This window comes from Halichoeres trimaculatus, unplaced genomic scaffold (genome assembly GCF_033239565.1).
Source record: "Halichoeres trimaculatus isolate MK-OKI-2021-1 unplaced genomic scaffold, fHalTri1.1 fHalTri1_scaffold_14, whole genome shotgun sequence".
In the NCBI taxonomy this organism is placed as follows: domain Eukaryota; kingdom Metazoa; phylum Chordata; class Actinopteri; order Labriformes; family Labridae; genus Halichoeres; species Halichoeres trimaculatus.
Window position 1 is genome coordinate 29,239,289 of NW_027437192.1, and position 21,744 is coordinate 29,261,032.

At 39.9% G+C, this 21,744-nt stretch overlaps 1 protein-coding gene across 1 annotated transcript in view; it reads right to left on the reverse strand.

Moving 5' to 3' along the window:
* Positions 1-731: 731 nt before the first annotated feature.
* Positions 732-21,744, reverse strand: part of pkib (protein kinase (cAMP-dependent, catalytic) inhibitor beta) — a 46,465-nt gene continuing 25,452 nt past the window's right edge. Inside the window, exons 2-3 of the mRNA XM_074686889.1 lie at positions 4,768-4,921; positions 732-2,461 (exon numbers count right to left, since the gene is read on the reverse strand). Of these exons, the coding sequence (XP_074542990.1) occupies positions 2,379-2,461; positions 4,768-4,909 (225 nt within the window). The 5' untranslated portion in view covers positions 4,910-4,921 and the 3' untranslated portion in view covers positions 732-2,378. The remainder of the gene's footprint in view (positions 2,462-4,767; positions 4,922-21,744) is intronic.

A 21,744-nucleotide genomic window follows, 5' to 3' on the forward strand; every position in this document is an offset into this window, starting at 1 on the left:
AAAGCTCCCAATTCCAGAAACCCCATTCTCTCTGATTGGCCAGCCCTTTAGAGCAGTGGTCCTCAAATGGTGGTAGGTGTACCCCTGGGGTCTGCGAGGGCACTCCAGGGAGTACATTAATGAAATAGCAACCAAGCACAATTTCTGTAACACCATTTATTCAATCAATGTTTGAACCAAATTTAAGTTAAGTTCCTGAACTGAACGTTGTGTCCAATAGACATTAATAGTGCAGTGCTGTGTTTTATCTTTTTTTCCAACAAAAACTGCTTTGTGCTTCTTAGGGGGTACTTGCGTGGAAAAAAAAAATCACAGGGGTTGCACCACTAAAAAAAGTTTTAGAACCACTGCTCCAGAGGCCTGTTAGGGGTGCAGCAAAGGGCAGACCTTGGTGTTTGAGGCCCACCCCTCCAACGTGTTATGAACCAGTAAGGAGATCCTAATGTGATGACATCATAATTTCAGCCAATCACATAAAGATCTTATCCTGTTTTTTGGAACAGATTTGCAACATAATAAGATGCAGAGGTTTAAAATCTGAACAAATTTAGTCTGAACATTCAGCATTGTCACTTTATGTCCATTTTTGAATTATGAAAAATCAAAATACTTCCTCTTTAAAAATGTTAACATCCTCGCTAATGTGGATTAAAAAAGAAAAAGGTTGCATAGCGTGCTCTTTTGAATAGATTATTTGCGTCAAAATGTTAAGTAAATAGAGACACATTCAAAGACACATCTGTTTCTGTAAAGCTTGTGGGTTTAATATGGCAATTTTCACCACCAGATAGAATCAACATCAGGGATTCAATCCAGCTACATAAGATATACGCACCACTAAGAGAGCAGGACACTACAAAACACATCTGTGATTCCTCAGCCCCCGTAGGAGAGTGGCTCATCCAGCTTTCTTCTCATGTTTAGAAGAAAGATCGCAGCACATCTGGCTTTCCTCGTTGCATCTGTTAACACATCCACATATAGACATAGCTACCAGCAACACATCTTCAAATAGAGACAATAAGAACATCTTTTCTCTGCGGGTAAAATATGTGATTAAATCTGGTAAAGGCAGCATGTATGACACGCACAGGTTTTTACGACAATACAGTATATTTACAGTCGCCGCGAGAGGAAAGCTAACAAGTGTGGATGCTCCATGTGTTCCTCACTTCCCTGTTTCTTGCATCCTATTCACAGCTCTGCATATGTGTTGATGAGTGTGAACAGGCTCTATCAGCGTGCAGAGAGCGTGCTGTCAGTTGCCTCACCGGGAAACACATTGTGTGTGTGCGTGTGACACTGTTTGATGGTTTTCGCCCATGCCCTAGTCAGAGGGCATATGCTGCAGCAGCTAAAAGAAGCCCCACACACAAAAAATAAACTGAATGCTTTTTCCTGACAGAGAAGAATCTGCAGCTTAGAGTCTGCAGGATGTTACAAAAGTGTTATTTTCTGTTTGAAAGTTCAAACTGATCAGAGGTGTTACGATACCTCCTTGAAAAAAACAGAGGAAGTCAATAACAGTACATCACAGAAAGAGAACCCAGCGCGGGGGTTTGGGTCGTGCACTGCCATGAGGCACATTTTGTAAAAGGTTTGGAAAACAAAAGAGTTTTAAAAGCACATCTCTGTCTTTTCTTGAATCATAGTGAAGCAGTGTTCACTGCTGGCAGTGAGTCAGTCCTCAGCTCCTCCACGTCCACACAGACACATCAACAGTGGAATAAATCCCTGGACACTGTTGCAAGGGTGGAAACAGTCTAGTGTTGAGGGGTAGAAACTGTACATTTATAAAGTAAATCAACTGTACAAACATCCTCTGATTGGAAAACATACAGCAGATCATCTAGTGTGAGAGAATCAGTGAGCAGCACGATGACGCTCGACTGGATTCTGCTATTTCGTGTCTTAATTTGATCCATCTCTACCGCTACAGGCTGCTACCAAACTCCTGAACATGATCAGACAACATGTGACACATCACTAAAACGTTTGATTTCTGAGTCCTTTTTTTTTTAGTTTTTAAATAAATCATAGAAAAATAGTTCTGTACAGTTTACAATCTTTAAGTGTTCCTTTGATTCTCAGTGCAGTGTCACTCACCTCCACACACACTCACACACACGCACAGTCACACTCTCTGGTTCATAACTAATAGACGTCTGACTCCTTTCAGATAGCGCTGAGTGTCAAACAGTCCTAAGCTCCTGGCTCCAGTCTTCAGGGGATTGGCTCCGTCACTCTGTGGCTCAGCTGCTGCACAAACAGACTGACTCCACAGATATCACTCCCTCCTTCTCCCACAGGGTGTCCTCTCTCTATCGTCCCTCAGGTTATCTCCTCAGGTCTCCGGGGGGAGGAAAACAAACGAGTCCCTACGATCCCTCGCTCCCCTCTGAACCCTCCGGTGGGGCTGGAGGCTCCTCCGACGTGGGCGACTGGGCTCCTCCTGGACCATCTGCACACAAAAACACACAGAGGGTAGAGTGAGGGCTTTGAAGAAATACTGATGAACTATTTGTGAAACACTGTTTGATGTCTGTAACATTGTTTTAGTTCTCTACACCAGGGACTCTCAGATTTTAAGCCTGACCTGGAAAATAGCAGGGCGAGACACTGGTGACCACTGCTTTGATAAAACACTAACAGGCCAATCCAAAAACAGAAAAACATGAACAAAAAATAATAATATTAAAAATAAATTAATTAATTAATAATTGAATGAATAAATATTTAAGTTAGATGATCAGTAGAAAAGCTGCTGCTTCCTGAATTGAACTGCTCCACTGATTGAACATTTGTTTTTATTTTTACAATAACAGATGAAATATGTACGAGCAAAATGTTTCTGATGTTGGAAAGAATTCTGCATCCCACACTTTGGGATCCACTGCTATAAACCACTGCATTAACTCTTTGATGCACAGGCAGAGATTTGTTGCAGGGGTCACATATCGTATCATGTGTAACACCCAGCCACCAGGGGGCAGTGTTGTTATCTGTCTTCCACATAAACTGACTCTTCAGTTTCACTTGCTTGTGTTTTTCAGTTTACACCATTTCAGAGGGTGAATAGTGAATCTTTTTATATCCCAACCCTGCCAAACCAAGGGGATCAGAAATACCATATTTACCCCAATATGAGGGCATCTTGATATAAGACAACCTCAATCACCACCTTCCTTTTTAGGATTAGTTTGATGATTAAATGTTTCTTATTAGGCAAACAATTAAAAAAAGGGGAAAAAAAGATTAAGAAGATTTTATTTCATTATTTTTAAAATAATGTCAACAATGTCTTTACAGATGACAAGCACTGAAGAGGAATCTTTGTTTGAATAATTGAAGAAATTAAAGCCTGTTATAGTTAAATACAGAATGTCATAGTGACAGTTATTGATCAGATCAGTGATTTTGGAGTGATGTGATTATACCCACTGTTTATTAACAATCCAAGCAGTTAGTATATATATATATATGTATTTTTCAGAGTCAACACAAGGAGCAGCCCTGATGTGTGTTTTGATTTGTAGCCATGAGGTGAAAATGTTTCCAGAATTTCAGGGAAACTTATACAAGTTTTGGTTTACAGAAATTAAAACACAAATTTCTAAAAAAGAAAAAAAAAAAAAAAAAAAGTGATTTCACTTCAGACAAACACAAAGTAGTTGTGATAATAAAAAGTGGTTGAGGATTAAAAAAAAATAAAGAGGGGGTATTCTGCATTCCCATATTTTAAAGACAGATATAAAGTAACAATGCTGGGTGTTCAAACTAAATGTATGCAGATTTCCAGACCTTTGCATATTCATATGTTGAAGAAATCACTGAATCTGTCGGTAAACTGATTGAAATGCCTTGTTTTTTGTTTGTTTTTTAAAGTAAAAAGAAAAAAAAAAACAATAAACGCACAAATCAACAACCTGCTGAAATGTTGAAGTCATCATAAGGATCTCCTCATAAACTAATTCATGACACATTGGTGGGGCAGGGCCACAAACAACAAGGTCTGCTCATAGCTCTGACTGTAGCAGACCTCTAGAGGCCTGGCCAATCAGAGTGAAGAGGGTTTGTGTAGCCGGGAGCCTTAAAGGGACAGCAGCTTAGACAAAGTGTTTCAGACTGAGGCTGAAATCAGGGTTTTCTAAAACAGTGTACATAAAATATATGTAATGCTACTACTGGGGCCCCAGAGGGACAGTATAAACCCTTAAACTAAAAAAATAGTCCACTATCCCATCCCTACAAACTGTTCAAAGACCCAAAGGTACACTTCATAGACTCTTCATTCAGAACAAACAGCATCATAAAAGCCTTTTCGGTTGTGCATCATGCTCATTTGTTTCCTTTTCAGCCAAAAATACTCATCCCAACTGCCGTCTACTTTTAGTGAGCGTGCTCCCTGCACTGCTGCCAGAGTCGTGATGAATGATTCAGGATAAATCTGGTAAATTAGCTGGTTGTACCAAATTCCCCAAATGGCAAACCTAACCCAACCTTGGTTAATCTGGAATCTTCTCCTTAAATCTGTGCCACATTATGCAGCCATGGACCACACGGCTCAGCCTTGTTTGCACAGCTGTCAGGGAAGCGGGTAGTGGATCATGTCCTGGCATACTTCTTTGGTGTCTTATGAGGAGCTTGTCATTGCCTTTTTGCATGTACAGAATGTGCAATAAAAATCCATTTCCCTGGCTTATTTTAAAGAACACTGCACAGAACTGAGGACTTTAGTTTCAGGTATTAAACCACTGGTTTCTTTACCTTTGAGGTTCAGCTCAGCCAGCTTCAGAGGCAGATCTCCAGGGTTTACACCCGCCGGAGAGCCCAGGATGTCAGGCAGGGCATTTCTCCTCCCCGAGCGTCCCGAGGAGGCAAAGTCCAACACCGGCTCCACTTCCGTCATCTCAGGACCACTCTGCAAGACAAAGGAAGAAAGAACGATGTTACACCACTGTCATAAACAGACTGTTCCCACTCAGATACCACACCGGCTCCTATGAAAAATGAAATAAATAACCAGCAGCATGCAGCACTGTTTACTGCATTGGTAAGTAGTATACAGGAGGCGAACAAAAGCACTGGATTGTTGGCTGTTTGTCTGAATGGAAAAATGGACTGATTAAGTGCTTTTCTCGTCTTTCAAACCAGTCAAAACACTTTCACACTGACTATACACATCACATTCACACACTGATGGCAGAAACTGTTATAGTAGGGACCATCAGTGTTAGCTAATCTCATTCATACACATTCACACATCGCTGAACAACAGCGGGAGCAGTTTGAGGATTCATTTTTTGCCAAGGGACAGTTCAGCATGTGCCTGTAGGCTGAAACATGACACCAGGAAGATGGAAGGAAATTTTCAAAGAATACTTTAGATATAAATACGGGACATAAATTGATCATTCAGGGCTTGTTTAAAGCAGTAGAAAGTGTAGAATTATTTGTTTGTAATATAATTGAGCTAGAGTATATTGTTGATTTTCTTCAGATTTTCAAAGATGATGTGTGAATAAACTCAAAGATGATGGCAGTCTCACATAATCACGGTTCTTTCCTGCCTGTTTTCGGCATGTTGCTGACGTCACAGACTCTCGGAAACTAAAGAATCTGATGATAACACCACTTTTTACAGCTTTTGAATAAGACAAATTGTTTGTAAACGCCAGACATTTGAGAAATAAGTGCATTCCTAGCCCACCGGTGGGCCTGGGGAAAAAAAATAAATAAATCGATGATCGATCTCTCCTCTCTGGAGCAGATTGCAGTTTTATGCAGGATGCCTGAGCTATCACATGTCAATTTCTCAGAAAAAAAGCAAGTCGAGTGGGACAAGAAGTCGTGCACAGAAACAATCTAAAATGCCCAATGACCTTCAAAATAAACAAACCATGTCCAAACCAAATCGTATTCAACTTGACCAAGGCAACAAGCTGAAATATTGAACAGAGCCAGACCTGAAGTGAACAGGCTGGAGGATTTACGGGCAAAACAAGAATGAGGAGAGGCTCAATCATAGATTGTGAAGAGGCATGCAGCAGAAAGTGCGGCACTGTCCACAGATCAACAGTCAACAGTGTTTGGCTTCGTCAACCTAAGTAAGTTTGATGATTGACTTGCAGAGCATAACAGCTTTCTCCATCATTGTCAAAGTGTAAGGTAGACAGGTAAGTGTATGCTAAAATTAAAATGAAACAATAATGCTTTGATTGTTTTTGTTTTTAACTGTTTATTACTCCTTCAGAAAAACACTACCAATTCTGGATATGCCTTTCAGAGCCTTTTAATCGAACACAAGCAACATTATCTTGACTCATTGTGGATACCACGACACCTGATACATAGCCTGTCGCATTACGTTATCAAAGGCGTACAGATATTTTAAATGTCAGCATGTATATTCATGTATATACATGTTAATATATATGCGATGACTCGTGTTGCTGGCTGCATGTGCAGAAATGCTTTTCTATAGAACAAAGAGTCATCTACCTGCCCTGCGCCGGCCTTCGCCACGCGGACAGGGCGTGACCGGCACACTTTGCAAGTTTCCTGCAGTGCCAAGAGAGGTGCAGTCAAGGCGCAGAGGAGCGCAGAGGTGCGTGTCCACGCCTCTTTCCGCGCAAATGGCAGAGAGGGAGGAGAAAAGCCGTGAGTGGGTTTAACACAGCCGAGCGCTGTTTTTACCAATCAAATGAGCGCCTCTCCTAGCGGGGTGCATCAGAGGACACGAAGCGCGTCACCGTGTGGGCCAGCTCCAGGGACAGATTTTATCTGTTCCTTTGTCATTAATAGGAGTACAAAATGAAGAGACAGTTACAGAGCTGGCTTATCCATTCAGAATACTTTTGATCCACCTGCACACCTGGTTTGTCATCACCAAATAGCAGAACCTTTGGTGATATACTGTATACTCTCCCAGTGTCTCCACCTCATCCTCCTTACAACAATGTACTCCATCTTTTTAGATCACGTTAAAAATAAAGACTAAAACAGAGAAATATGGGACATCACAGGTAAATCCTGAGTGACAAACATTTTTTTTTTGTCTCTTTTCTCTTCGTCTTTTCTTTCCCTCTTTTCTTTGAATTAAATGAAATGAGAGAAGCCAGATATATACTCAGTATCAGATGTTAAGGCTGTCTATTGTTTAATTGTAAGATGTGCATCAAACTTCCAGCTGCCGTCAGGTTAACTTTCCATTATGACAAATGGCTTTAATCTGACATCAGATGTGACGGGACAGCTCATATAGATATAAATGTATATGCTGGTTCAGACAGTTACATTAAATAGTGATTGCTGTGATTGTTTATTGCATTAAAATGTGCCTGACACTCTGGAAACCTGCCTCTGAGGCTTTGTTGACATGTGCGCACATGTGCGCCTGTCACCAAATTACAGCTGCGGAGGGTGCGCTCCGCTTTGCGCCGAGAATAGACCAGGTTGGAGCTGGTGAGCTTTCAGCGCACTTTCTGCAATGTTTTTGGCAGAAATTGTCACTGCGCCAACATGAATCTGCTGACACCTCCCCCTGGTGCGCGCTACGAAATTAGAGCCCTAGATTAGAGATAGACCGATACCAAATTTTCCGGGCCCATACCTATACCGATTTTTTGTAGTCAAAGAGGCCAATAACTGATATTTGAAGCCGATACTAATTTGCAGTTAAAGTGAAAATATTGGTGTCATAATTTTGACCAATACAAAGGTCAACACTTAACTTCATTCAAACACCTTTAAGCACATGTTTGTTACAGAGCTCCCAGGCTTAGCAGCATGTTTTATAAAGTGAAATGAAAACTTAAAAAATAAATAGCCAAAGCTTTCTGCAGTAAATAAAGTTTTCTAAAATTTCAATGTAACTGCAAGAACTGTAATAACTGCACTGCTGACTGGCTGTTACCCAAGCCATGGCTCTGCTTGTAACCAATCAGATGATACTGTTGAGGGGGGGCTGAGAAGTGACTGCAGACAGCTGCTGCATCAGAGCTGCAACAACACAGTTTTAAATTTGTTTCTTATTGGCTGTTGGATTTAAAAAAAAAAAAAGGCCAATGCCGATATGCCTCAAAATGCCAAATATAGGCCCTGATAATCGGCCTGGCTGAGAATCGGTCCATCCCCTCTCTAGAGGGAAAATAAAATGAAAAATGTTCAAGCTATTGCTTTTTGTATGAAGTTGTCATGTAATTTTTCAGTATTTGTTGGGACTAACAAGCTAAAATTAAAATGAAACACTAATGTTTGGATTGTTTTTGTTTTTTACTGTTTAATACTCCTTCAGAAAAACACTACCAATTCTGGATTCACCTTACAGAGCCGTTTAATCAAACACAAGCAATATTATCTTCATATAAAATAAAATCACAACTAAAAAACTAGAAAGTACAGCACCAGAAGTGGGGTAAAAGAGTCAGTGCCATAACACCAATGAACCATAGTAGAGTCAACTTCCCAGAACAACATGAGCAGCACATTTTATGACTGTGATGACATCATGCTGGAAAAGAGGCTCACACAGTCCTGAAAGGGTTAACCCTGGTTTCTTTCATGGCATTTCAATGACATCACTTTTGAACTGATTGACGTGACACATTTGGAGTCAAAGAGGAGATGTCAGTGGTCGTTTATTGTGACATTTTCCAAAATGAACCCGATCTTTGAGGCGTTTTCAGTGTCAGGAGGGAAAATGTATCAGTGAGGCGGAGGATGTGTCTGTCTGGTTTCATGGCAACCAGCAGCTGGGGAGCCGGCTCCGGGCTACACTGGTGACAGGCAGAATTACATCCCTTGCCTCACACACACACACATACACAAACACATAGAGACACACAGACACACACAAATACAGCGAGTTGCTGTTGCCATGGCAACAATGCAGAAAAAGCAGGACTGGCAGGTAAACATATGACTCAAATCCTTTCTCTCACTATCTCACTTTGCCTCCCTGGTCTCCTCCTTTTGTTGTGCTGCTTCGCTTTAAATAACCGCAAAGCCCCGTTCCTCATCGCGCCCTCTTCACAAAGGAATGACATGTGAGGTAATGCAGCAATAAAGTCACACACACTCACACACACACTAGACCTCCAGAAAAAGAGGCCACAGGTTGGCCATCTGTTAGCCTGAAGTGTCATTGTGGCTCAGCCTTTGTGTGAGCCACAGCAGTGTGTTGTGGCCTACTTTTGAAGGGAAATCAATGTGAATAAATGTGACTCTGCTGCACACTGAGGGAGGGATCAGCAAGGCGGAGAGAGCAGGATGACTTCTGCATGGCTTTGTTTGATTTAAGGGGACACGTGGGCCTGGGTTATATCAGAAGATGCCATTAGATCATTCCACTATTCAACAATAATACGAAAAACATTAAATAAATCAATGAGTGCAGATGACTCATTGTGGATAGCATATGACACCTGATACACCGCCTGTCGCATTACATTATTAAAGGCGTATGGATATTTAAACTGTCAGCATGTATATTCATATATATATACATGTATATATATGTGATGACTCGTGTTGCTGGCTGCATGTGCAGATATGCTTTCTGTAGAACACAGAGGCATCTACTGTGACCAAAGTGGACAGCAGAAGCAGGAGTGCTGGCATTGATAATTAAATTAAAACAGTATTTTGGAGTCATAATAAATTAAGGTCACAATAAAACTAGAGAAGCACTCAGTAAGCACAGACCTCAGCCAAATATATTGTGATTGTCGCACTTTGATGTTATACTCCCTTTCAGCAGACTGTCTGCTACAATTTGGTGTTAGTTGCAGGTTTGTACAATAATTTGTTACCTGACAGTGTTGAAAATTATGATGACCCAGTACATATTTTATATTGGGCATCTTAGTATCCAGAATATTGCCAGGATCTGCATCGTACTTTTACATCTGTCAGAAATTATGGTGACCTTGTCTTGTGTTGTTTTGCAAAGCAATCTGACCATTTATGGTGGAGTTATATACACATATGGTGAAAACAGCCCTATCTCACAATGATAAAGAATCCTTTAGAAAAGTCCTGGATCCAGACGGTGATCCAGATCACCTCCAAAATTTAACCAGTTCTTCCTTATCCCATTTTGAAAAAATTCTGAAAATTTCATCAAGATCCGTTCATTACTTTTTGAGTTATGTTGTTCACAAACAAACAAACAGACGGACAAACTCTCCCAAAAACATAACCTTGGCAGAGGCAGTAAAATAGATCCATCTTACTGAACACAAATGTCAGTGACTCTGTCAAATGAAGTGAGTCACCTTGATGGTGAACCAAAGTATGCAGAGAAACTTGGAGTTATTGCCCTGTTAATACTCTCAGGACTCTCAGTATCTGTATTTCTCCAGTCTCTAAAAGTAGTCTAGGAGGTGGAGCCTTCAGTGATCAGGCTCCTCTTGTTTGGAATCATCAACCAATCAGAGTCCAGGTGGCAGACACTCCTACTTTAAGTAGGCTTAAAAATTCCTTTTTGATACAGCTTAAAGTTAGAGCTGGATCAGTTCTAGACCACAGACTGAAAAAAAAATGGATGTCATCTTGCTCGGCTAGAGTAAGATGACATCTTACTGTAGTATAGGTCAAAATATCCATCTCCCCAGTCATTCCAGATGGGCCGTAGTCAAACCATAAGAAAATGATGCACCTGGTAGGAACGTTTCTCACATCCCTATGCTGTGGTGATATGAAGACATTATTGAGTTGTGTTGTGTTTAAGCCCTTTCTTTTCTGGGAAAGTTTCATTTCATTAGTAGTAAGAGGCTAAAAACAGGGTTTTATGTAATGTTTAACGGTGATTGACAGCTGCCGTTGTGTAGTTTTTTTTCTGGATTATTAAAATATATTGGAGAGACATGAAGTGATTAGACTGAAAAAAAATTGACAGGGTTTTTTAGGCTTAAGAACTGTACAATGGTAAAAAGTGGAGTCACAATGTCTATTCTACAGTCTATGGTCTGGACCAGCTCTTAGTTATGCTGCTGTAGGCTTGGGCTGACACTCTGAGCTTCTGTCTCTCTTTTTAAACCTCAATGTCGCACTAAAGATCTTTCTGTGAGTCCCTGAGGTCTCCAAGGTTCTTCTGGATTGTTGCTGTAAACCGCCTGCTACAGTGGACCTGACAGACTCCAGCTGCGGCAATCAACAGTTTCACCATCAGCACAAACTACGGATTCTCTGTGTGTCCTGGCTCCTGCCCACACAACCAAAATAACCAAAAGCTGGTAAGACGACCATGATGTAACTGTTAGATTGGTCAGCAAACTCTCTCAGCCTGAACCCCAGACTATAGAATCTATGAGGTACTGCCAAGAGGGAGATGAGGGACACAGAGGAGGTGCTATCAAAAGGCTGCGATCAGAGCAACCTGAGCTCCCATGACACCTCAGGCTGATCTCCTCTATGACACACCACACAGGTACAGTGAATCATGCAAAAGGAGCCAAACCAAACACTGAGTGAAAACAAATGGACATACTTTTTAGAAGGCCAGCATTTCTGCAATACAAATACCTTTATCAGTCTTATAAAATATTTAGAATTTACACATTACTGAGTTTTTTTTTGTTTTCATAAACTGAAAGCCATAATCACCACAATTAAAAATAAGTCCTTAAAATATTTTCCCAAGATAAACAGAATTTGTGGAATTAAACTGTAGAACAGTAAGCTGAAAAAATCTATAAATGAAAGACAGAAAATTAGACTGTAGCTGCTTAAAAGGGTGAAAAGCAGATTTTTAACATTATTTAAAGAGCAAAGGGAATAACAAAAAAGCAGTAAATGAATGGTTCCCATCCTCCAGTAGGAAAATTCATAAATTATCAAATGACACTGAACCAATCCAAACTGACATCAAATCAACATTAATGATGTATTTAAAGATGCATAGTGACACATTTCATACTGATGTTTGATGGGAGCTCTTTGTGTCCTCGGTTGTTTTTTGCACTGGCTTAATGTCATCAGTGGTAAATCTATTTTGCATACCAGTTGTGGCGTTATTGACGGGTTAAACGGGTCAGATGGATTTCGGGAACTGTCCACCTGTAAGAGCACCTGATGCAGCCTGTATACTGATTTTCAAAGAGAGTAAAAGGAAGAAAAGGTTTTGTTTTATACTTTTCACTTGTTGAATGAATATCCAAACAAGCCTCTAAGTAGAATTTACATGAGCATAAATAAACACACAGAGGATGAGGCCTCAGTGACCTCTCATGCACTCTAACCTCAGGTCCCTGAACTGGAGTGCTCGTTCTGTAGCTGCCAGTCCTCAGATTTTACTGACTGTGAGCCAGAGCCCTGTTCCAAGTTTCCTGCTCTAAAAAAAGCTGCTCTTTGGCCCTGATCAGAGTCCAAGGGTCAGGTTCCCACTAAACAAAAGGACTAATCAGGTCTAAAGAGGGAGAAGGCCTTACACAGCGTCACTCATGTCACGCTACACAGCTGAACATCAATGGAAACCCTGGGTAATTCTGTAATCCAGATAATTAAAACTACTACAGAGTTAGGCTGGAGTTCTTCCAGGTCTATAATTACCGTGCAGTTGATTCCAGATATACCTTCCACCTGCACAGGGACACATTCTGGGACTCTGTCCAAGGATTTCCCACGGCAGAGTTGTAGATTTTTCTTCTCAGAAATGTTGGTCTTTCTGATCCTGGGCTTTGTTTTGAAAGTATCTAATCAGTAGACCACTACTCGATGCATGTAGGCATGTAAACATGTTGACAATGACCTGCTGAAGCTCAAACTGAGCATTAGAGCAGAGACAAAAAGGAGATGGGGTAACTGGTGCATCTTCAACTGTTTCCATAAATTGCATTTTACTGGTGACACAGTATTTATAAAACCACCCAAGTCACATCCGTCCATCCATCCATCCATCTATCCATCCATCCATCCATCCATCCATCCATCCATCCATCCATCCATCCATCCATCTTCTACTGCTTATCAAATTCAGGGTAATTGGTGGCTGAGCCTGTCCCAGCCATCTTTGGGTAGAGGCAGGGCTGATACATAGGCAGACAACTTTTCACACAGAGTCACATCTATGGGCAATTTAGAATCACCAATATACCTAATGAGCATGTTTTTGGGCTGTGGGAGGAAGCTGGAGAGAACCAACACATGGACAGGGAGTGTTTCGGAAATTTCAGGAAGCTTAACCCCTTGATGAGGAAGACTCAAGAGACTCAGATGTTGAAATAGTTTGTACAGTGACAGACAGTACACATGGGTGCCTAGTGTAATCAGATTCACTTCTAACAGACCAGTCCATGTGCTCAGTATTTACCATTCCTGAGATTGTGACATCAATCTTTGAGCCAATGGGTTCAGCTTAGCTTGGGATCTCATTAGCCCCGTTTCCACCAAGCAGTCCGGTTTGGCATGGGTTGGCTCGGTTAAGCCTGGTCCTGTTTGCATTTCCACAGCCAACTGTGCCCCCTCATGGTAGACGGAGTGTAAGCCTGGTGACGATAGCCGGATCAGTTACATAATAGCATGACACCATAGAAGCGTGACACATTATACCCCACTAATAAATACAAGAAAATCAAGAAAAATACAACACAGTTAACAAAGAGCAATAATGGCAGACATCTAGTAATTTGTCTTCTTTGTGATTGGCATGTGGCTCTTTGATACACAGAACAATCAAGCTTTGTTTCAAAGAAGACTGTTTGCTGCTCGGTAAGTGACGATTTTTCAACCAATCAACAGTATGCAGTGTTGTAGCTCCACCTTCCGGGACCAGATTGGATCAGTCTGGCACCCTTATGGAAGGGTCCCAAAAAGTGAGACGGCTCGTCTTGGTTATTTAGGGATCTGTCCCGTAAAATGTGCAACCTGCCAAGACGAACCTAATTGAACTGCTTGAAGGAAACAGGGTTCATGTGTGCTTAAGAAGACAGGAACATGAGAATCTGATCCAACTCAAACTAAAGCCACACAGTCTATGTGTATAGATAATTTAAGCCAAATGAAGCTTTGTGACCATTTTTCACATACAGAGGCGATTTACAGAATTAACTAAGGAGAGGTTTATGGCAGCAGCCACAGGGAGTTCATGCAAACTCCACACAGAAAGGCCCACCCTGCCCCAACAGGTGACCTTCTTGCTGTAAGGGACAAGAGCTAACTGCTCCACCACCATGCAAACCCATCATCAAGTCACATTACAAATAAAGTAGCAGAGGTGTGAAAAATATTGATACAGCAATATATCATGATGCTTTGACCTGTGTTAAACTATCGATATTTTAACTCTTACTACTGATATTTTTGTTTAAATAAAAATTCATATTTTAGGTGAGTTTGAAGTACAATACATCTTCCTCGCCTCCACTGGGGTAGATGGCACCAAAGAACTTCTTCGCTGTATGTTGCCCATACCAAAAAAAGCATCCAGGATGTTGTCATTTTACAGATAATTTCTGTAATTTTACAGTTTTGTATAATGTTTTTGAAAAACAGAAAGAAAAATAAAAAAAATTAAGGGTTAATAAACATAAATTCTGTTATTTTTTGACTCTGTAAAATGACTGAAAACATCTGTGATCTACTAGCATGTTGTTGTTTGAAAAAAAGGAAAAATCTGTTAAAAATTACAGACCATTTCCGGTAAAATTACTTTTTTTAACAGTGTATAATAGATATAATCTCAAAGTATATTCAAATATTTTATCCTAAACTTGATGATGTGGGTTTGATGCTGTAAACATCAATGCTTTTCCTGATTCTTGGATCTGATTGTTTAAAATCATTTTAAGTTTAATTTTAACAGTATCATAGACTAATAAAATAATCAGTCATGTTTTGCGCTGCATTCAATTTTTTTATGGGTAACAATGGTTACACCAAGTGATATTTATCAGTTTCACCAAGTGACCACGTCTTTTAACCAATAATTTCAAACAGTTTAATGTCACAGTAGTTTAAGAAACCAGCTCTGCACATTTTATCTTTTTATGGTAAGTGTCTGTATGAAACACTTAATCTGAATTTCATTATTTTAAAAACAATAAAATAGAAAAAAATGTTTTAAATCAAATAGTTAAATGTGTAGAATATCACAATACTGTGGTATCGTGATACTTTTGTATCATGAGGTTCTTGCCAATACTCGCCACTATAAAATAGAGAGTTATATCAAAACCCTCAGAGGAATAAGCCATTGCTTACAAAAGAAAAACCCTGCTCAATCTGTCCAGAGGAGTAAACCAAACTCCATTGGAGCAATGCATAATAAACATATTCATCTGAATGATCACCTGCAGGAGGAACAAGAGGCTGCAGCTGCTAGCTCTGCTAGTAAATGCTAATGTTAGCCACACTGTGAAAAAGTAGTTGACATTGTTTACCTGTCAACTCTGTGATACTGTGTTATTTTACTACTTTTTCTTTTTCGAAGCTGGAGCCTATCCCAGCTGTCACTGGGTGCAAGGCGTTGTACAACCTGGACCGGTCGCCAGCCTATCACAGGGCTAACAAATAAAAACAGACAGTCACACTTTCACCTATAGCACAAGAGTGACCGATCAGCCTGAGAAGCTTGTTTTGGGACTGTAGGAGGAAGCCAGAGAACTCACACATGCCTCGTTGTAGACCTTCAACCTGCCCAGGCTGTAGCCTGAATTGGATACACTGAATAGATAACAGATGGGTGGATAAAACCTGGTCTGTTCGTCTAAAGAGGTTTTAAAAACAGTTTGTTACATGAATACTGACGTTAGTGGGTTTTTGTTAGTCAAATCTATCCTTTCAGTTTCAACAACAAACCCAATCCCAATGAGAACATCTGTTTAGTGTTATTCAATAAGCCCTTCTGATTAACAGAGAGCAGCCACTGACCCCACATCTCAACAAGTTTATTTAAGCTGATAATCCAGCCACTGTTTAGGTAGGATTAGCTTGTCAAGAAAATTGACCTGGATACCCTGATGTCCGCTCAGGCTCAGCGCAGACACAGGAACAAGCCGCAGGTATGTTACGCAACAAGGTAGGGTTATGAAAGCACTCTGGTTAAAGAAATGTCAGCTGTTCAGAGCTGTTCATGGAGATGATGCTGGGTAAAAACACAAAAGCCTTTTTTCTCTTATCTCCCTCTGGAGCTGCAAACATGTGACAACACTGGAATCAAACAAAAGCTCACTGATGCAGCAAATTGCTACCTGGACCCCGTCCAAAAACAGAGGCCTCTATAATTTAGCAACAAATTACAGTTTGTAGTTGAATCATCGTCTTTCTTGAAGGGACACTGTGTATATAATCATGCAGCTAAAATTACCCTCCCATATGTTACCAGTTGGAGACAGAAAGGCCCTTTCACTCGTGTCTTCTTCAGGTCTGTTCTATCTCTGTTCCTTAACAACCCATCACATTCAGTGTTGAAGGGTAATTTTGTCCTCAGCAGCGCGGTGTTATTGACGATGATCAAACCTCATAGTGCTCTCAGCGCTAGTAAGAGCGGCTCTATTCAGGAGGAACTTTGCAGGCTTTTTCTAAGAGCCTGTAAATGGAAAAAGTAAGTCCAAGGACCCTGAGTAAGAATGCTTCTGAGCACAGACACTTTCCCTGACGGTGAATGGAAGCTTTCAGCACCACGGACAGCGATAAACCCGCAGAGAGCCGAGTAACCTGAACCCTGTTCAAGAGAAGATTTCTCTTCTGCACTGACCTGTTACACAACTTTTAAATTGACTTAATATTATTTAGAAACATCAGAGAGAAAACTGCGCAATTTAAAAAAATCCAAAAACAGCAATGATTTGATCAGGGTGGTGTTTAACTTTCATTTACTTGTGCAAACTGTGTGCATGGATTTTTGTCTCTGACATTCAAAAATATATATTTTTTTAAAAAAAGATGCATTCTTCACATGTTCCTTTAAACACACAGAATGTGTTATTTTCTGTCTTTAAATTAAAGAAAACAGACCTAATTTGGTTGAACCGTGAAACAAAAGGTCTTCTAAAAATGTAAAACTTCTGTTTATGGCCCTCCCTGCTCCCCTGTGATATTTAAAAGTGTCAATTATTTTGAAACTCTGCTAAACACTGTTTTTTAGGCACTAAACACAGATCAAGCTTGTCACTGATGGTCTTGCTGAAATCCCCACAGATGTTTTAAAACTCAAAGAGGGGGTATTGTGTCTTTTATGTCCACACAGTATCTTAACATGACATAGAGCAATTGAAAATCCCTATTTTTCGTACTCCGTTGTTTTAGAAAATATTTTACCTTAGCCTCGGTTTAAAGTTGCTATCTCTTTTTTTTAAGTTACTTTTTGGGCTTTTATGCCTTTCATCAGAGAGATGAGGACAGTGAATGGAGCAAGAAACAGGGCGAGTGTGGGGGGTTGTATGCAGGAAAAAGGCCACATGCTCAATTTGAACCTGGGCCACCCGCACAAGAGGGGCAAAGGTCATGGAGTGCTGCCTAGACTACTAGGCCATCTGCACTCTGCTGCTGTCTCTTTAAGGCTTCCTGCTCCACAAACCCCCTTTGCTCCTATTGGCCCGCTCTCTGGAGGCCTGTTACGGGGTGGAGCTATGGACAGATCTTCATGTATGGAATAGAATAGAATGGAATATGTTCTTTGCTATTATTATTATTTTTTTTTTTTGTCACAGCAGCTCACAGAGTAAAAAAATACAATAATAACAAAAATGTACTTCTCAGAATATGAAATTAGAAATTTAAAAAATATATATAGAAAAGTGGAAAAGTATTACTTTTTACATAAGAATAAAATAAGTACAAGAATCAGCACTGAATAATGAACCATGAGTACTGAGATGAAGATGTGAGATGTTTGAGGTCTGTTAGAGGCCAAAATGTAACAATGACCCAAAATGTAAAAAAAAAAAAAAAAAGTAATAAAACTCTAAATAAAATGACTAACCCCAAGCAACTTGTTACATTTTGGGTTTTATCAATAAAAAAAAAAAAGAAAAAAAAAAAAACATTTTTTGTCAATTTGGGTCATCACATTTTGGCTTCTAACAAGACATGCCCCTCCAATGTGTCATTAACCAGTTAGAAGAGCCATGTATGATAACCTCATCATTTCAGTAACTCTGGTAAAGATCTCGTACCTTTGTTAAAACAAATAGTTTAGATCAGTTCAAAGACAGATTTAGGGATTTCTACAGCATATGAACATTTAGTTTGATCAGCATCATTACTTCATACCCATGTTCACAGTATGAGAAGCAGAGAACTCATCAGTCTCACAGAGCACTTTGTTTGGTATTAAACCTGAAGCTTGACTAAAACTGTCACGTCTTGCTCTACAGACGTCAAACACAGGTTCAGCTCCAGGTCAGTACTCTGTCACTTCTCCTGTTTGATGTCATGTACGGATGCAGCCTTTAGCTTCTGTCTCCTTCAAACTGTTTTTAATTCTCTTTGTAACACAGGCTCTACAGCGTGTCTCCGGTCAGCTCAAACCCCACGAAGCTCAGCTCGGCTCGCTGTTGGAAAGAAAAGCCCGGTGAGAAATTCAGTTTCATGAGCTACAGAAAGAGCTCTGGTTATAAAACTGGAACATTTTGTTCATGTAAACTTGGCTGGCTACATTATTGATTGCTGTTGGGAAAGCGCTATTGTGTACTGAGTGAATGAATAAATCAAAATGAATGCTCTGTATTTACACTAACTACAAAACCTATAATATGCTCAGGAAAACATTTGTCTGTCAAGGACACAGCTTCTAATCTACAGGAGAAAGATGAGAAAAACAGACCTGTTGGTTTTGATCTCTGAAGTGTTTCAAAGACTATCTAAATTTTATAACACTCCTGTTATTCTCAGCTCTTTCTTGACAAAATAGTGAGACATTCAGTCAGAAGGATTCAGGCTTCCCATCCAGAATACCAGGAGTGTTTGAAAAAAGCCTTCAGAGCTCTTTGCTCTCCAACAGACAGTGATTGATATCTGTTCTTGGAGCCAGGCAGCCTGGCCTGCCTGCTGCCCAAGGCTGACCTCTATTCTTCTCTTCATCAGTCTAACACTCACAGTGTGACAGCCACACACACACTGTCACTGTTGACACCGTCACAGCACACACTCTCAAAGCACACTACAGCTTCATTATGAGCCAAACAGCACAAATCAACACAAGAAAGGAGCCGAAAATGATCATTTTACACATTCCCTTTTTTTTTTTTTCTGGCACCATCTGCAGACATTTTCACAACTTTTCATGACAGATGTCATCATGCAGTTTGTTTCCTGATCATCATCCAACACTTGTTGTCACAGCATTATCTACTGAGGATAAAGAAAATCAAATACAATAGACCATTAACATGGTTCATTCATCAGATGTTACTGCAGATATGTAGAAAACACATCAAACTGAAACAGCTGACTGTGAAAAAAATGGACATTTTATCTAAGCACTGCAGATGTTTTTTAAATCTTTACATTTGTTGATGTTTTGTAAAAAAAAAAAAAAAAGAAGGATACAGAATAAATATGGGTCTGAAAAAAATTGGATGATTATCCGAAATATCTTATTATTTAATTTTCTGATTTCATCTGCTGATAATAACAGCTCTCATGTCATGTGCATAACAAGCTTTCACATGCCAATGCAGTAGGGGGCGGTATGTGGTCTGCCATGCACAAGAAGAACAGCTTTAACTGTAAATTTTTAAAAAAGAAAGAAAAGAAAAAAAAAAAAAAGATCCCTCTTGCTAAGCTCAAAGTGAGGTCGCCACAAAAACTGCTCCCCCTGGTGGCTGGCTGCAATATAGGTTAAAAAACCCTGTCTCCCCAGTCATTCCAGATGGGCTGTAGTCAAACTTTAAAGAATTAAATATACCCCTTAGAAATGTTTCTTACGTCTGTTTGCTGTGGTGATATGAAGATATTATTGGGCTGCGTTGTATTCAAGTTCTCTTGTTTCCGAAAAATTGTCTTTAAAAAACAGGTTTTGCATCATATTTAACAATGGTTGACAGCTGCTGTTCTTGTGTAGCTCTTTCTGGATTAGTAAAATACGCCGGGGATGGAGGTCTGAGAAGACATTAGACTCTCAAAAAAAACAGAAAAAAAAAAGAAAAGAAAAATATTTTGGTCACCTTGCTCCACTCAGATTCTCTCAGAGTCCTCATAATCTCAACTGCACAGATGCTAGCAGCACAATGGTGGCACCTCTGGTGGAGAGTATTTTGACTTCAAAACCGTAAAACGGTAAAAGACAAAAATACACCCTATGTGTCTCTACTCCATCATAAGCCTCTCTTCAAACCTGTTGACACCTGGCCTGGTTGCTCTTATTGTATCTGTTGTAGTCAAGTTTAGTATGATCTGCTTTGTGTAATTTTGAAAGTCAGTGGGGGTTTTTTCAGGTGATTTCGTGCACAACTTCCAGTTCCGCTCGATCTGCTTTTAGTAAATTGATCCCTCAATCACTCTATTGTCCAGCAAAAATAGCATTGTTGTGTAACTGCTGCAACCTGCCGGAGCAGAGAAGCAGCTGGACCACAACAAAGTGGATCCAGTTTGAGGTTACCACACTGACTTGAATAGAAACCATAGACTGTATGTAAAATATGGACATAGTGACGTCACCTCTTTGTTTCTGATACTGTAAAATGAAGCCAATCCTTGGATGCAGCCACATTGGATATGATACAGTGTCTACCAATAGTGAAATCAGTGTTTCAGACCCAAGCTGATTTTTGAACCAGGCTGTAGTTATGCTTTTCAATGCTATAATGGCCACTTTTTTGTCTGGGTGTTTATGTGACTTCCAGTCTTTGTGCAGCCAGCCTCAAGCAGATCCTTGATGAACAGCAATTTTTAGCACCTCGGCATAGGCTTCATTTTTCCAAACCGTATGTTTCCCCTTAATACAAACCTTTCTCATCTGGTGCCATGAAGGAACAGGGACACATCTGGTGTATCTGACAATTCTGGGACCCCTTGTAAAAAAAGATGATTTATCTCAAAGGGCTTTCCCATCAAGAAAAAAAAAAAAAAAACAAATTAAAACTATACTAAAATAAATGGCTATAAATTACTAAGTAAAGGTTTGATTGTGACACATATTCATTTGAAAGTCTGAAACATCAAACTTCAACTTTTTAAGAAATATAAAAGCAAAATTTTCTGATATTATTTCTACATTCAAAGAAAGAAAACACATTTTTAGACGATTTAAAAAAATCTAGTGTTATCGTCTACAAAATAAGGTTAGACAAACCGGAGTATTGTTGCCATTGCACAGCTACAACAGCCTGTGATACTGAGTCTCAAATCTGACTGCACAAACAATGCTGTGGTACATGGAAGCTATTAACTGAGCTCATATGTTTGTAATTGAGTTTTTTATTGTCTGTGTTATACAAGATGCTTCTGAGGACTTCTATTGCAAACCAAATTGCTCCTTTGGGACAACAAAGATTTTCCAATCAAATCCCCCAAAAAAGCTCCGTCTAAAAATAAGAAGCTTGAATCATAATTTTTAAAGCTACCACAGGGGTATCAAAAGGATGGTATGAAGCTTAAAAAAGATTTAAGATTTGATCTATTTAAACCAGGCTGTGAGAAAGATCAACATGCAGTCAGAAGACGTCATTTCTGAGAGGTTTAAAAGTCAAATATGAGCATTTGATTCCCTGCTTGTCTTGTGACTCCTGTTGTCTCAGTATTAGTCAGTGAAAAGGATTGTGAGGGTACGGGTCAGAAAACAACGAGAATCTGCAGAGGAGA